Source organism: Thunnus albacares, chromosome 23 (genome assembly GCF_914725855.1).
Source record: "Thunnus albacares chromosome 23, fThuAlb1.1, whole genome shotgun sequence".
Classification (NCBI taxonomy): domain Eukaryota; kingdom Metazoa; phylum Chordata; class Actinopteri; order Scombriformes; family Scombridae; genus Thunnus; species Thunnus albacares.
In genome coordinates this window covers 4,129,189-4,144,905 of record NC_058128.1, presented here as the reverse complement: position 1 = coordinate 4,144,905, position 15,717 = coordinate 4,129,189, and the positions used below count along the sequence as shown (strand labels likewise).

The window sequence follows — 15,717 nt, the reverse complement described above, 5'->3', positions numbered from 1 at the left end:
TGTTTTATTTAATATTTTTCCCTTGAAATTACAGTTTTTTTTTCCCCACAGTGGCTCTAATTGATCCAGTAAAGTGAGGAATGTGAATCTTATTGCAGCGCTGTTACACTCTGATTTAATGACTCAAGTTTTTTTTTGTTTTTTTGTGCGTTTCCTTTTGGAAAGTGGGAGAAAAAAAGCAAAAGTCAAAGATCCTCAGATGGGTTTAAATGCCAACATACTTCATACTTCAGTTTGTAAGTTCTGTTTTCCAGCAGGAGTGTTAATAAAGTTTTAATCAAGTAAATATATTCTGGAATCAAACCATCAACAGAAACTCATCAAAACTCCAGATCAGTAACAAAAACAGACCACTGATGTCACAGTCTTTCAGTCTTTTTAGTGTTATTCTCTCTCACGCGCACACACACACACACACACACACACACACAAAAACAGGAGGGGCTCTCACACACAGAGGGGAGAGGAGAGGAAGGGGGGGGGGGGGGGGGGGGGGTCCTGAAATGACGGGATGAGACGAGGAAAACCACAACCAGGGGGAGGGCGGGGCTTCAGGGCAGAGTCTGCTGTGATTGGAGGGCCGAGCTGTCCGTCAGTCACAGCTGGTCTTTGTAGTAGCCGAGCTTAGCGAAGGACATTTCCCTGCGGAGCTGCATCACCTCCCAGAACATCTGCTCCGCTGGAAACACACAGAGAGAGCAGAGGAAACGCCACGAGGTCACATGCTTTGTTTCATTACATCATCATCATCATTATTATTATCATTATCAACAACAAAATCTACGTTTCCAGCAATGTGAGATGGTATTGAAAAAATAGAAATTAGAAATATCGCCTGGCCGTCGTTTGCCTAACCAGTCAAGTTCCAGTTTACATCCATGTCTGTCCAGACTCATAATATTTGTAGTGAAGACTTTGATAGAATTTAATAAAAAGGTATTAAGTGTATTTTCCTTGTATGTGTTCACATGTTTGGCCAGTAGAGCTGATTCTGATCGAACACAAAGTTGTAGCCATGACAACAGACGATGCTTCAGATATGATGCTGCTGCACATAAGCTACAAATTCTAAAATGTGGATGATTCAAACACAGAAGATCTAAACAATAAATCAGTTTCAAGCTGGGAACCAACATTAGTGTCACTGATTCAATATCTGACTAAATGTGAGACATGGTCACAATCTCCTCTTCTGTTATAGCGTTGAATAACGGCCAGAAACAGAACATTATGATGTCACAGTGAAGTTGACCTTTGACCTTTTGGACATAAAATGTCATAATTTTATCCTATTAGACATTTGTGTGACACTTTGTTATAATTAGCAAATGAATTCTTGAGTTATGGCCAAAAACATCGGCACGGAGGAATAAAAACCAACAGATCCGTCTTTCCAGTGGAAACGTTTGATAAGCAGAGCGTCTGTTCTTCTACAGTCACATTTATAATGTCGTTCTGAGGTTTTCTGCCATCGTTTTGTGTGTTTTACAAGCATACAAATACATGTTTGCAGGTCATTTGGATGTAGTAACGGATGCTTTGTGGCTTTGACAAGCTTGATTTCACTGCACAGTTGAACTGATGCACCAAGTGACACTAAAACTAATCAATGAAAGTCTTTCTTCTCTGACTTTTCTCCTTCGTGGGAAAATCCTTCAGCTCTGTGTCATTTTGTTGAACCTTAACAAGGAAACAAGGAAACAAGTGTGTGTGTGTGTCTCACCATCCTGCTGTTTGACCAGCCCTTGGTGGATGTAGCGAATGTAGGTGAAGAAATTACACACGGCTGTGATCTGAAACAAACACAGAGACAGAGAACATATATGACAACAATACAAACTCATTAACAGTTTGAATCTGGTGTGTTGTGACACAGAAACAGTTTTTGTTGAAAGAGCTCATGACTGACATCTGCTGGTCTTCATATAATAAACTGACAGAAGGCAGAATGATCCTTTTTGATTGATGACTTTACATTTCTGACTCAATTGTTTTAAGATAGATGTGAAACATTGTGAATCCTCCTTTAAATGTATTTATTGTTTTATATGTTGTAATGTCACTTTTGTCCTGCAGATGTCACAATGAGAATCATGACTGTGGTCTCACTGGAAATAACAGTGTGTGTGTGTGTTCATACTCACTCTGTATCTACAGTAGGGAGATACGTAGTAATAGTTGGACGAATCTCCAAACTTGATTCTGTGCTTACAGGTTTTGGTCTGACCGCTCAGGGCACATTTTCTATCAGAGACACAGAGAGAGAGAGAGAGAGAGAGAGAGAGAGACGGATGTTAAGTCATTTACAGGTTTTTGTTTTATTTCAACGGGATGAAAACTGAATTTGTTCAAAAACTACAAAAATTATCAACCAAAACAAACTATAAAAAGGAGGAATACTAAGACTGGAGGAAGCAAGGAGGGAGCAGAGGGAGGGAGGAGATGAGTGTTAAACATTTATCAAGGTTCGTCTCATCAGGATCTCTTTGATAAACCTGGACAGAAGGAATTAATGAAGACGGGGATGTTATGAGTTAGCGGGGGAGGGAGGTGGGGGGGGTGGGGGGTGTTTGGAGGAGCCAGGCGGGAGCCGAGGAGCAACTGAGGAGCGATTAAAAAAAAAAAAGATGCTGATGGGAGAGAGCGAGAGAGACAGAGTCAGACTTACGTGACGAGCTCGGCCCTTCGCCCACTAGAGAAAGGAAAGTGAGGGAAGATGGAGAGATGACGATGAAGGAGTGAAAGCTTGATGAAGAGGAGAAAGAGTTTACGTGTGTATGATGTGTGTGTGTGTGTGTGTGTGATCTCACTTTGGTCCTCCACACTCCACCGCCGAGGCTTTGACCACAGGCAGCGGCTGGAAGCCGACCGGCTCCACGCTGAGCGCGTTCTGCTCCACGGCTTCCAAGATAGCCGAACCCAGCTGAGGGAGAGGAGGACGGGAGAGGACGATGAAGGACGTTACATTAAAGTGAGAGGGGCAGGAGAGGTCAGTGAGGTCAAGTTCACCAATCTCTGACTTTTCTCTGTGAGGTTTGTTTGTTCAGGTTGTTCAAGTCGGATTCATCAAACCAAAATCACTCGTTTCAGCCTAATAAATATCAGCTGTTCATGAGGAAGTTGACCTGATCTGCTCCGTTTGTAACAGAGTTTCATTCACAAAAATGTTCCCAGAGAGTAAAAACAAGCTACACATTGACAACATATTAATCAGTGTCAGCAGTCGTATTAGAGGAGCTGAAACTATTAGAACATATAAAGAGGGAAGGCTTTGACGTGAAGTTGTATTACATCACGGCTAAAAAACAAACAACACTGTAGTTTTTCTGTATGTATTCTTGTTTTTCATATCATCTTTCTTTCTTTTTCTTCTTCACATTTTAACTTTTATATTGTAACCTTTTTTTTTTTTTAAAGACTCCTGTGGACAGATGTAATTTAGTGTCCTGTGAATAATTATATGTTGCCATTCCAATGTTACTGTGATGTCAAATAAATAAAGTAAAACTAAAGCAAAGCGCTCTGTGACCAATGAGAGAGGCGCCGGTCATGTGACAGTGTAACATCACCTGCTGCACGCTGTAACATCTCTGTGACCGTCAGCTGTTTACAACTATGATTATACCCACATAAAAATCATAAGATCTAAAAAAAAAAAAAAACCCTCTCAGTAAACTGGCAGCCTTGATGTCGACAATATGAACAGAATATTAATTCTGCATTAAGTCTGTTGTTGATTTCAGCATCATATTTAAACTCTTTGTCTGTAAACTAATCTCTTCTTGCTCGAGGCTCGTTGTGTGTATCCTTGAGATGTGACACACATTAAATACATTTCCTTCCTCATAACACATTTTTAATCTGTTGAACTTGTTTCATACTCGTGCTCATAAACTCCTCGAGGTGCCTTTAAGTGAAATCTCTGTGTACCTCGCTCTTGTTGAAGGTGAGGCAGGGGTAGATGTCCTCACGGTAAACTCTCTCCAGGAAGCAGCAGCTCCGGTCCAGCGTCGGCTCCTCCTTCCACGCCTTGAACTCGCTGAACAGCTGACTGTCCACCTACATGACAGCTCAGGTCATCATCATCATACAGTAACGCTGCATTTATTTTAGAAACACACATACAGAACGGTTTTATTATTATCTGGGGTTACATAAAGTTCTACCTCTCTACACTCCCGGACGATAGGCTGCGTGGCCGACGGGTCGGGCTGCGTCCCCAGGATGGCGGAGGAGGTGCTCTTGTTCCTGCTGTGGCCCTTCCTGAAGGGAGTCTTAGACCCTCCTCCCCCGACTCCTGCAGAGGGGAGTTCACCCACAGGGGAGGTGGGGGAGGAGAGCACCAGCGTCTTCAGGGCTTGGACCTCCGCTTGGAGGACGTCGATCTGAAACGGGAGTGATTTCCTACGTTAAAGGAGTCTTAAACCAACAGTCAGGAGCCCAGGAGTGATTTCCTGCCCTGAAAATGTAACTGATGATGAGCTCAGACCTGAGAGGAAGATGTTCAGTGTGTGTTCAGTGTTTGTCACCTTTCCCAGAGCTTCTTTCAGTTGTTTTTCAGCGTTTGCCTGTTTGACGTTGGCTTCTCTGACCATTTTGTGAGCCTCCTAGAAAACACACACACTTATATTTTTAAAAATGTTTTAGTTTTCATTCTGATAGTAAAGCAGCATCTACACAAGCTCATTAAGCCCATTAAAAAGGAACAGTACACTATAAAATAAATATTCTAAAAACATAATAGTAACATATAGTAAAGCTCAGCCTGGCTTACAGAAAAACCACACACACACACACACACACACACACACACACACACAGCGTCACACCCTCTATGAGGAAAAAAGGTACGAGTGAGACGAGAACAAGAAGGAGAAATGTGAAGAGAAAAGGGAAACACATGTTTTGAAGGCCGGCCGGACAGATTCACTCTGCTTTCTTGTCGATTATTCTGATTTGGATCCATTTTTGTTTACGTCCGAGTTCAAGATGAGTCGTTACACAATCGTACAAGAAGAGAACAGACGTGGGTTTTGATGTGAAAATACTCAAAAATGATTTTGACATAATTGGCGTTTAACAAGAAATAACTGAACCGTTAACGCAGGGAAACAGGATTAAAACAAGGAAGATTTATTTTTTATTTCACTGTGCTTTTAACAAAAGTTGCATCTATCTAATGTTGTTTAAACATTTAGTGTTTTTATGCTTTGGGTTGTGAAACTCGTGCCGAGCTGAGCTGTGAGCAGCCGAGACGATTCAAGGAAAGGTAAGAGAGCGTTTGATCTCTGGTGACGTGTTGGAGGTGAGCTGCTTTTCACAGTAAGAGCTCTTTATCTGCAGCTCTTCATTTAACATCTCACTGGTTTATTTCTGCTTATAAACTTCAAACCAGAAACATCTAAAATTAATCTGTGGACTAAATACATCCATATCTTGTGTGGGACACTGACTCAATGGCAAACATTACATTTCTTGTAGCATTTTACAGTTTGTACAGCTTTTAATGTGAAGTAGCAGTAGGAAGTGGTATTTGGTTTGCATCAGCGGTCAATTAATACAGCTGCAGTATGGCTGAAAGTGATCAAATAAGGCTGATATAGAAACGCAGGACTGAAACCAAATTTCAAACCACATTTAGTTAGAAGCTACAAAAGTACTGAGAACTGAACAAAGTGAGACACAAGTGTGCTGAACCGGTTTAGCACAAGACACACTTCTTAAAGGTTGGAGTTCACGGTTAGACAGGAAGTAGCGACTTGGATTTTACTGAACACAGTTTCCCGACACGTTTCTGGAGCCGTCACGCCTCCGTTTCACGTTTCTGCTGCCAAAGAAGAGAGAGAAACCGATCCCCGCGTCAATCATTTTCATTTTTTTCTGTCCGTTTTCTGTCTGGCCGCTGGCTCAGGAGGAAAGGAAACAGGAAACAGGAAGCAGAGGAGACGGACGGACAGACAGAGGAGAGGCAGGCGGACCGACCTGGAAGAGACTGGCGGTGAGCTCCTCCAGCTCCTGGCCGAGCTGGTCTCTGACTTTAGACAACCTCTCACACTCCTCATCCTTCAACAGCAGCTCCTTCCACACACACACACACACACACACACACACACACACAAAAACAGAAAAAACACCACAACAGAAAAACAACCGCCAAATGAACACATGAAAGTAAAATCATAGCATGGCAACAACAAACAAAGAGATGAAGAAATAAAAATTAGTGAAACATGTTTGAGGATTAAACCATCAGTTCCATCTTAAATAATAACACATATATAAAAAAAATAATGTAAAAAAAATGCATTTAAATAAAATATGAAAAATTACATGATGCTGATGTAATAATGAGCGCTGTGGAGGGATGAAGTGATGTGTCTCTCACACTCACACACACAAACACACACTCGCATTCAAATTTAGCACCAGAGACCATGTATACATGTGCGTGTGTGCGTGTGTGTGTGTGTGTGTGTGTGTGTGTGTGTGTGCGTCCTACCCTCTGGGCCTTCGCCAGCTCTTCCTTCAGCCTCTCGTATCCTTTCTCTCGGACCTCCATCACTGACGGGCTGCGCAGCCGCGACAGGCTGTCGCTCAAAGCGCTGCACTCCTCCCCGTCCTCTCCGGACAGGAAGTTGCCCTCTCCCGACTCCGCCTCCAGGCCTGGCACGCTGCGCGGCGTTACCGTGGAAACAACAGTAGTCGGTTATAGATTACGGTTGATGAGGAGAGAGTTTAGAGTATCTTTGACTGTGAGCGTAAATCACATGTCATCATATCACAAAGCTTCAGCAGACTTGATGATGAAGATGAAGATGAAGTCAGACTCGTGTGGATTCAGCCGCAGTATTTTACCTTCCATTGTGACTGGACCTCGGTGTGGAGTAAACCGGCTGCGTGGGGAGCTGGTCGGCCCGCAGGGAGGTGGGCAGGCCAGGAGGGGGAGCTCCCAGGGAGTGGGTGCGATACAGAGAGGTGGGCGGGGTGCTGTGACGGGCGGGGGCGCGCTGCTCCGATTGGTTCTGCAGGAAGGAAGTCGCACGAGGAGCCGATGAAGCCGTTAAAACGCTTTATGATTCTCAGTTTCACTTTGAGAACTTGAGTTAATGAATCTCCTGACAGGTTAATCAGTCATCAGCATCCTAAAGCATTGATCTTTACCTACGTGTGATGAGGTAACGGGTTGACCTTTGACCTACCTGAAGGTCAGGTGTGGTGGGCGAGGCCAAGTTCACCTCATGGAAGCCCTCCAGAGTTTCGGCGTTAGTCTGACCGCTGCTGCAGGCCATAGCAGCTGCTCTCAGACATCATACAGTCTGCAGGCAGCACACACAGCTGTTAATGATGCTCCAACGTGTTCGTTACACACGTTTTGATTTAAAATGTGAGTCACACGAGGCTGAAAGCTGCTGGAGAGGACTGGTGAGTTATAGTACGGGGGTGGGGGGGGGGGCTAACAAAAGGCTTCAGAGCTTTGTTTGTTGTGGTGGTTAACATCAACATTACAGCCATCAGTTACAACTATTTCTACCTTTTGTTTCACACAAATCACATTTCTAAGGCTGCAACTAACAATTATTTTCATTATCGATCCATCAATCAATCACTCTGTCTGTAAAATGTGAGAAAATGGCATTAACAGTTTCTCACAGCCCACGGTGACGTCTTCAGTTTGCTTTGTTTCGTCCGACCAACAGTCCAAAAGATTTTTTATTTACCGTCACGTATGACAAAGAAAAGCAGCAAAAAACAGAAGCTAAAATAAACAATTATTCAATCAGAAGTAATTGCTGGTTAATAATCAACTAATTGATTAACTGACTAATTGTTGCAGCTTGATAGTGGGAAAAAAACAGAACATCACCAAACATATCATTAAGTACAAAATCACAGCAAACATTTTCTATATTAGACCAAAACAGCTAAATGACAACATGGACAGACTGTAATCATCTATCATTTTAAGATCATTTTTAAGTTTAGTGTATTTAGTTTTTCATTCTGAGCTTGTAAAGCACTTTGTAATTGCTGATTTCATAAGTGCTTTATATTTATAGCACTTTATTATTATATTATAGTGAGTGTTTAAAGTGTTTTAATGGTGTGTGTGTGTGTGTGTGTGTGTGTGTGTGTGTGTGTGTTGAGTGTACCATAGTGCAGCTGTGGGTGGAGATGTTGGGAGGATGGATGGAGGCTCACAGCGACTCAGTGAACAGATGAGCTGCAGCTACAACTAGAAACAGTCTTTAACCTGAAGGAGAGAAGAAGAAAGAGCAGGTCGCCTTTATATAGTGAACAAAAACGATAATGAAACATTTCATTCACATGCGTCAGTGTTAAACGGTGTTAATACAGTTAAACAACAACTTTTCCTGAATAACACACTGTATAACATTAACTAAACTGTGATTTAATCAACAAAAAATAAGTAAAGTAGACAAGTTGGACTGGTTCCAGTGTCTCAGATGTTGATATATGTTGGTATTATCTTATAAAAATAAACAGAATTTTTTTCATCTGTCAGTTCGACATATTGTTTATAAACATATTGTTTATAAACATATAGTTTATAGACTGAAGGTTCAATAAAGAAAGTTATCAGTTATACTGAAGATGTGATCACATGACGTCTCCGTTCACAGACATGTCCCAGCATCCCAGACAAGACATGATGTCACATCTGATGTGAGTGATACATAAATATTGATCAGAGCGATCACAAACTAAACAGTTTCAGTCCTCAGCTCCTCACTTTCAAGTTGTGCAATTTAAATAAAAACTTAATTCCCAGTATATATTTATTTATATACTTCATTTATTAAGTTTTATATTGAGGCCAGAGTTCAGATCGATTCAATTCAGGCTGGATTGTTTTTCCTCGGCGTCACTTTTGTTTTTTTGAGCTAATTGAAATTGATCAATCTGAATAAAGCTTTTGAATATTAAAAACATGAACTTTTAATCTGAAAACTCGACAGTAATCCAGAAAAATGGTTTTCAGAGTCAAATATTTCAATGCAGTAAGTTCAGTGGGATCTAAATGTCAACATGAACTATTCAGCAGTGGTTGAAAGTCAAATATTATTCTTCAGTCACTGATAATAATATTATGACAATGACTGTCTTTCATACTTCATCCTTCTGTGTCTCCCGACAGCTTTATGGTTTTATTCTGCAGGTCAAACTCCAGCAGACAGACACAAGTTTACTGCTGACATGAGAGCCACCGACAACTCCTCTTCCTCTAGATTTGACTCTCAAAGACTTCAGAGATCCTCCGTTCTCATCATCATCATCATCATCATCATCATCATGTTCTTAAAATACTCTCTCAGACTCTTTGTTTCTGTGTCCGTGTTGTTAACCTTCCTTTTGTTTTGCCTTCCTCAGCAGGGTGCGTTTGGTTTAACAGCACACCGGTCCCACCTGTTCTGACAGGCGTGTGTGTGTGTGTGTGTGTGTGTGTGTGTGTGTGTGTGTTCAGTGGGTGTGTGTTCAGTGGGTGTGTCTCTCTACTGATCATACAGAGACACAAAAGCTGAGTTCATGACTTGCTGGTGAAGACAAATACAGGTGTGACTCATGAACCATCGCGTCACTCTCTCGGTTTATTTAAAGTGTGTTTTTATCAGTATCGTTATGTCAAATTCACACCTTGAAATAATCATTAGTTGCAGACTTATCTGTTTTATATGGAAAAATGCCAAATAAATGTGAAGATGTGAAGCTTTTCTGTATCGTACGTGATAGTAAGATGAATATTTCTGGATATTAGATGTGAAACGTGTCAGCTGCTGTTATCGGCCTTCGTCTTCCTCCGAGTTTCTTTATCTGGATCGATGGTCTGCAGGATGAAGGATGTTGTATTGTACTGCAGGGACTGTGAAGCCTCCTGAGACAAATGAGTGATATTGGACTGTACTAATTGAACGGACTTGACTTGGCAGAAGTCGAATTAATAGACAGACGAACCGACGATTAGATGATACTTTCATTAAGACTCTTCTCTGCACAAGTGAATCCGTTTATCTACAATTATTCAAACTAAAAGGTTGATATCAAGTTAAAGAAGTTCAAAAGCAACACACACACACACACACACACACACACACACACACACACACACACACACAGACAGACAGACAGGTGACAGCTTCCCACCTGTCAGTCAAACTCAGGTGAAACCCTGCCGGCCTTCAACAACCAATCCCTCCTCTATCCCTCCCCCCCCCCCATCTGCCTGTCTCCATGGAGACCGGTCCTGGAGAGCCCGTGGTAACCTGACACGCTGTGGGATGCTGGGTAAGGATCCAGTTACTCCACCCGCCTGATAAAAGGCTCATCCTGCGTGTTTACAGTGTTTACACTCATGTCGTCCCAAACACAGACCTGAACTGACCCGATGGAAAGTCACGACAGGAAAGTCCAGTTCTGGTGTCGAGGTCTGTCAGAATCCCCTGAAGGGAGATGGAAATTCCTACGTCATATAAATTACGATGCAGCTGACGTGAATGATGGGCTCGTTCTACTCTGATCACCCTGGATACGGTTCAGACGACTGAAACATCAGCTGGCAGGAGAGAAACATTCGTTTTCCATTATTTTCCTCATCGTTTGATCTTTAGATTATTTTCTCGATTTCTCGGTTGATAAAATGCCCGAAAAATGTTGGAAAATGTTGATCATTGTGTCTCAAAGTGACGTCTTCAAGTCTTGTTATGTCTTGACCAACAGTCCACAACACGAAGATGTTCAGTTTACCATCAGAGGACTGAAGAAACTAGAGGATTTTTACTTTTTCTTTAAAAAAAAAAAAGACTCAAATTGATTAATCGATTCTCAAAATAATTTAGATTGATACTAATTGTTGCAGCTCTACATTTACTGACCACATATTGTTCACTACAGGTATCCTGACTTGTATAACTTGAGAGTTTGGACTCATAGATGATAAAATAATATTGTTTGGAGTCGTCTCAGCGCCCGAGGGGCCAAACATGAACAGTAACGTCCCTGTTTCCACTCCAGCCGATTCCTCAGTTACACGTTCTCTCGCCTCATTTCCTGTCATCTCTCTCCTGTCTGCTGTCCAATAAAAACACAAACTGCCCCAATGCATCATGTATCAGATTTCTTTACTTATTCTTTGATCAGATATTATACCAATTTTGTTTGGCAAAGTACTTGTAAGGTTGTTTGTGTTTAGTCAACAAATCAATCAATGAATCACTTTATTTGTCCCCAAGGTACGAGTGGTTGCGCAACAGTGTAACTGAATAAAAAGACAAAGCACATGAACACAACATATGACTATAAAAAAAAAGCCAAATAAATCAGAGGACACAAATGAAAACAACTGGTTTCAATAATGTAAAATCTAGAGGATTCTCAGATTTGGGTTGTGAGTGAGTTTTATGTAATCAGGTCTTTTTCTTTACAGAGTTGAGATGAGAGACTGACGACGGGATGAAAGAGTTTCAGAATCTGTTCGTTTCTGCTCATTAGACTCTAAAAAGAGAAGCAGAAGCTCTGTGAACTACGTGATGTAAAGCAATATATTAATACTGTCCAAATAACTGCTTCTGAGCCATATTTTAAAATACCTTCATGAAAGGACAGCGTCACAGTTATTCCAAGTCTGTCATAAATCAACAGTCAGGAGCCCAAATGAACAGTGAAACATGTTTTTCTTGCTGTAATCATTCCTCCTGTTCATACTGACCATTAGAAGATCCCTTCATAATGACCTTACAATGGAAGTGATGGAGGACAAAACCCACAGTCCTCCTTCTGTGCAAAAATGTTTTTAAAAGTTTATCTGAAGCTGATATGAAGCTTCAAATCAAGTAGATATCTTTCAACGTTACAGTCTTTTTAGTGCCAAAGTCTTTTTGTTACTATACTTCCACCTGCAGCTCAACAGGGAAACACTGTCCGAGGAAACACAAAGAGGGAATTTGATGCTAAAAAGACTGTAAATGTGTCAGATATCCACTTGATGTGACTAACTCAGACTGATGAAGACTCATATAAGCTTCACATCAACCTTTTAATGAAACAAACACGATAAATAGCCGTGTTATAAAATATCTGCATTAATATCAGTGAAACCTGATGGTGAGCTTTGCACAAGAACTGCAGCATATGCAACAAATACTAAACCAGTTTACTCTGACAACAGCCTCTGTGTTCATTCACATGACTGAACGTACAGCCGCCGAAGCTGCTTACGACATCATCTGTGTGCTCACTAGTGGAGGGAAAATATTCAGATCCTTTACTGAAGTAAAAGTACCAATACAGAAATGTAAAAATACTCCATTACAAGTAAAAGTCCTGCATGAAAAATCCTACTAAAGTACATAAGTATTATGAGCTTGATGTAGTTAAAGTATTGCAGTAAAAGTAGTGGTTTGGTCCCTCTGACTGATATATTATTATATATGACATCATTAGATTATTAATAGTGAAGCATCAGTGTTAGAGCAGCATGTTACTGTTGTAGCTGCTGGAGGTGGAGCTAGTTTACACTACTTTATATACAGTTAGCTAGTTTAGTCCAGTGGTTCCCAACCTAGGGGTCGGGTCCCTCCAAAGGGTCAGCAGATGAATCTGAGGGGTGGTGAGATGATTAATGGGAGAGGAAAGAAGAAAAAACAAAGTTCTGATACACAAATCTGTTTTCAGTTTTTGGACTTTTTCTCTAATCTTTGATTTTTGCTGAAATATTGGATCATTTGAACATTTATTGAAATGAAAGCATGTGAGAAGTTTAGAGGGAAAAATCACTATTTGGTGGAGCTGTTAACAACTCATAGACATGTGAAATGTGGCCCCGACTACACACTGCTTTTTGTAAGACGTCAAAAGACAATAAGGTTGGAAACTGGTTTCATCTTTAACAATGTGTTGTATTTTAAAAGCTTCTTATATCATCCATTGTGTCAAATCTTCATGTGAAGAATAACTAAAGCTGTTAAATAAATGTAGTGGAGTAGAAAGTACAATATTTCCCTCTGAAATGTAGTGGAGTGGAAGTATAAAGTAGCATCACTTTATAAATAATAAAGCACAAGCACCTCAAAATTGTACTTGTGTTGTGACAGCTAGCACCGAGTTAGCATCGACTAGCATGTGTAATGTTACCGGGCGGGCTAACATGCTAACAACTACTAAACAGGGGGGCAGACGTTAAAAAGCTAACGGCTGTTATCCGACACTGCATGCATGAAAGATGCATGAAAGCAGCGTCTTTGCTGCGCGTCAGCTTGGGTTTCGTTGCTAAATCGCGTTAACGTTAACGGCGCATTTGCATTAACGTTAAATTGCCGACCTGCTGTTAAGTAACACCAGCTTCATTCAGAGGCGACATTTCAGCATTTTTTCTGTTAGCTAGCTGTGACAGTTGTGCCAGAAAGACGGAAATATGCTGTGAAAACAGCTGCAACAACAAATCATCTATTCGTCTCTTCATAAAACGTTAATATAAACCGTTAACGCTGTCCGTTATTCGCTTGATGGGGGGATTACGGTGCTTCCATTATCGGCCACAGCACACCGCTCAGCACGGCTCGCTAATTTCACTAATTTGACAAAATATATGATTCATGTACGTGGATAAAACTGTCTTTAATATGCTTAAGTGTGCTTACACAGCGCCAGTTTGAAAGTGTGTGACAGCTTAGGCCGAATAATGCGAGGAAGGGGAAAAATAGTGCGACAGACGGTCTGTGTCCGACAATGGGCGCATACTAATAGCAGCTAGCGAGCTAAACAAGTTACCCTAACTTGGCGAAGAATAATAACAACAACAACATAAACGTTAATGACACGTTAGCTGAGGACTCACCGGAGCTCCTGTGTGGACTTGGACCGGACCGGTCTTCCTCCCGGTAAATCGCCGAATCAATGAAACAAACAAACGGACACGGCGGAGCGGTTGTTGACGCAGACCGGAGCAGGTTACTCCAAACGGTGCGTTTACGGACCACTGGGAAACTACACACTCACCATCACCTTTTTTTTTATATACTTGCAATTTAAGGTAGATGAGGCGGTTGAGAGTAAAACACTGACCCTCAGTGGCGAAAATTATTTAGTGCAGGATCCACGTACTGTCACTCAAAATGTTTGATGTTTGAGCTTCACTGTGCAGAATAATGTATGTGTATCAGGCTGTTTTCACATTCATCTGCTGAAAGTGGAAAGTTTCTCTGTGTTCACCTAAGATATGAGTTTTAAGGCTCCATCTATGAACATGATGTGTGATATCACGGCTAGTTTGGAGATAATCCTGGTCCAATATTCAGTTTACCCAAGTGTGACACAAACACTGAGAAGGGACTTTACAGTGAGGGAGGAGACATTTTGTGTCCAGCAGGAAAACTTTGAAAAATAAAAAACATATTTGCATATTCATTGACTCTGGATTTTTCAGTGAGGTTTATGGAGTAGATGTCATTTTATGAGTTTCGAACTAGGTAATAAAACTTTTTAAATAGAAAAACCAAATGAGGAACAAGTTATTATTCAAAGCAGAGTATTTTTATATATCTTAATGCATGTCTGTTTACCTTTGCTGCTATTTTAAGGCTTTTATACTTTTGTGTACTTGTTAGGTTTGTTTATTCTGCAAGTTAACTGTTTTTGGTCTGAGAGAAACAGAATGTCATTTCAATGTGATTATTGAGAAATGACAATAAAGAAATCCTGAATCTTGACATGTTTCAAGACATGAAAATACTTTGCTTGGAACAATAATGTGTGTCTAATATGCTTTTTCTACAAAGTAATTGGAGCTCTCTGGTAGCTGAATGGCTACAGCACACTCCACATAAACTGCAACGTCCCTGGTTTGACTCTGGCTTGGGACCCACGTTGCATATCATCTTATCTCACAATAAAACAAAACGGTTGTAAAAACAAAAAAGGCTTCTGTACTTAGGAATTTTTAACATATAGGAATTTATAAAAAATGTTTGGTTTGTTTTGGTTTAACTTCTTACTTTCATTGTTCACTCTTTGTTCTCACTGTGTGGGACCTGCACAAGTCAGACCCACAGCAGCTCGTTTCCTATTGCTCTGATGGGTTTTTTTTTGCTAAAGAATAAAAATAAAATGAAAACAGAAACAAAAAGGATCACTGAGAAATCAAACATTATAACACATTGTAAATTAAAGGCTTCATGACCTGTTAGTAAATCATATAGAAACCAAAGATTTAAAAAAAAAAAAAAACACTTGCAGGTTTTTTATTCCCTTTAAAGATCCATATTTACAGTCCTCATCACAAAGAATGAATGCACTACCACGCTGCAGCCACCAGGGGCGCCAAATACAAACAAATTATATGTTGACTGTTAATATTATGATTTATTTTTAGTTTTATTGCTGTTTTTATATATCTGCACTTTGTAGAAAAAGAAAACTGTGGTGAACACTGAAGTTTTACCAGATTTTTTTTTTAATGTATTTCAGTCATTGTTATGCTGCACATGTATCTCAAGATCACTGCTCGTTATCTAAAGATGATTTATCTTAATGATCCAACTTTCTCATGATATTCAGTTGTGTTTGTTATGTTCATTTATTTATTTATTTTAACATTTCCTGCTATAATGATTCAATCATGTTATTATGCTGATGAAACCATTTTCTTGACGTACAGCTGCAGATGATGGAAATGTCTTTAGTTTTTATTTTTGTCAAATTCACACT

General features: G+C 40.5%; 1 protein-coding gene across 3 annotated transcripts; it reads right to left on the bottom strand.

Moving 5' to 3' along the window:
• Positions 1-188: 188 nt before the first annotated feature.
• Positions 189-14,005, bottom strand: LOC122974857 (RAB3A interacting protein (rabin3)). 3 transcript variants are annotated; one of them, XM_044342875.1, is made up of 14 exons: positions 13,850-14,004; positions 8,151-8,251; positions 7,200-7,316; positions 6,856-7,022; positions 6,500-6,671; positions 5,983-6,078; positions 4,530-4,607; positions 4,167-4,385; positions 3,931-4,059; positions 2,811-2,923; positions 2,669-2,692; positions 2,145-2,244; positions 1,724-1,793; positions 189-679 (listed from the first exon to the last, which is right to left on the bottom strand). In XM_044342875.1, exons 3-14 carry the CDS (start codon positions 7,287-7,289, stop codon positions 597-599), a joined length of 1,341 nt encoding a protein of 446 aa, XP_044198810.1. In that variant the 5' UTR covers positions 7,290-7,316; positions 8,151-8,251; positions 13,850-14,004; the 3' UTR covers positions 189-596. The 3 variants fall into 3 exon arrangements, with proteins under 3 accessions (XP_044198810.1, XP_044198812.1, XP_044198811.1); XM_044342877.1 differs by lacking the exon at positions 5,983-6,078 and having other exon boundaries at positions 13,850-14,005; XM_044342876.1 differs by lacking the exon at positions 2,669-2,692 and having other exon boundaries at positions 13,850-14,003.
• Positions 14,006-15,717: the final 1,712 nt, after the last annotated feature.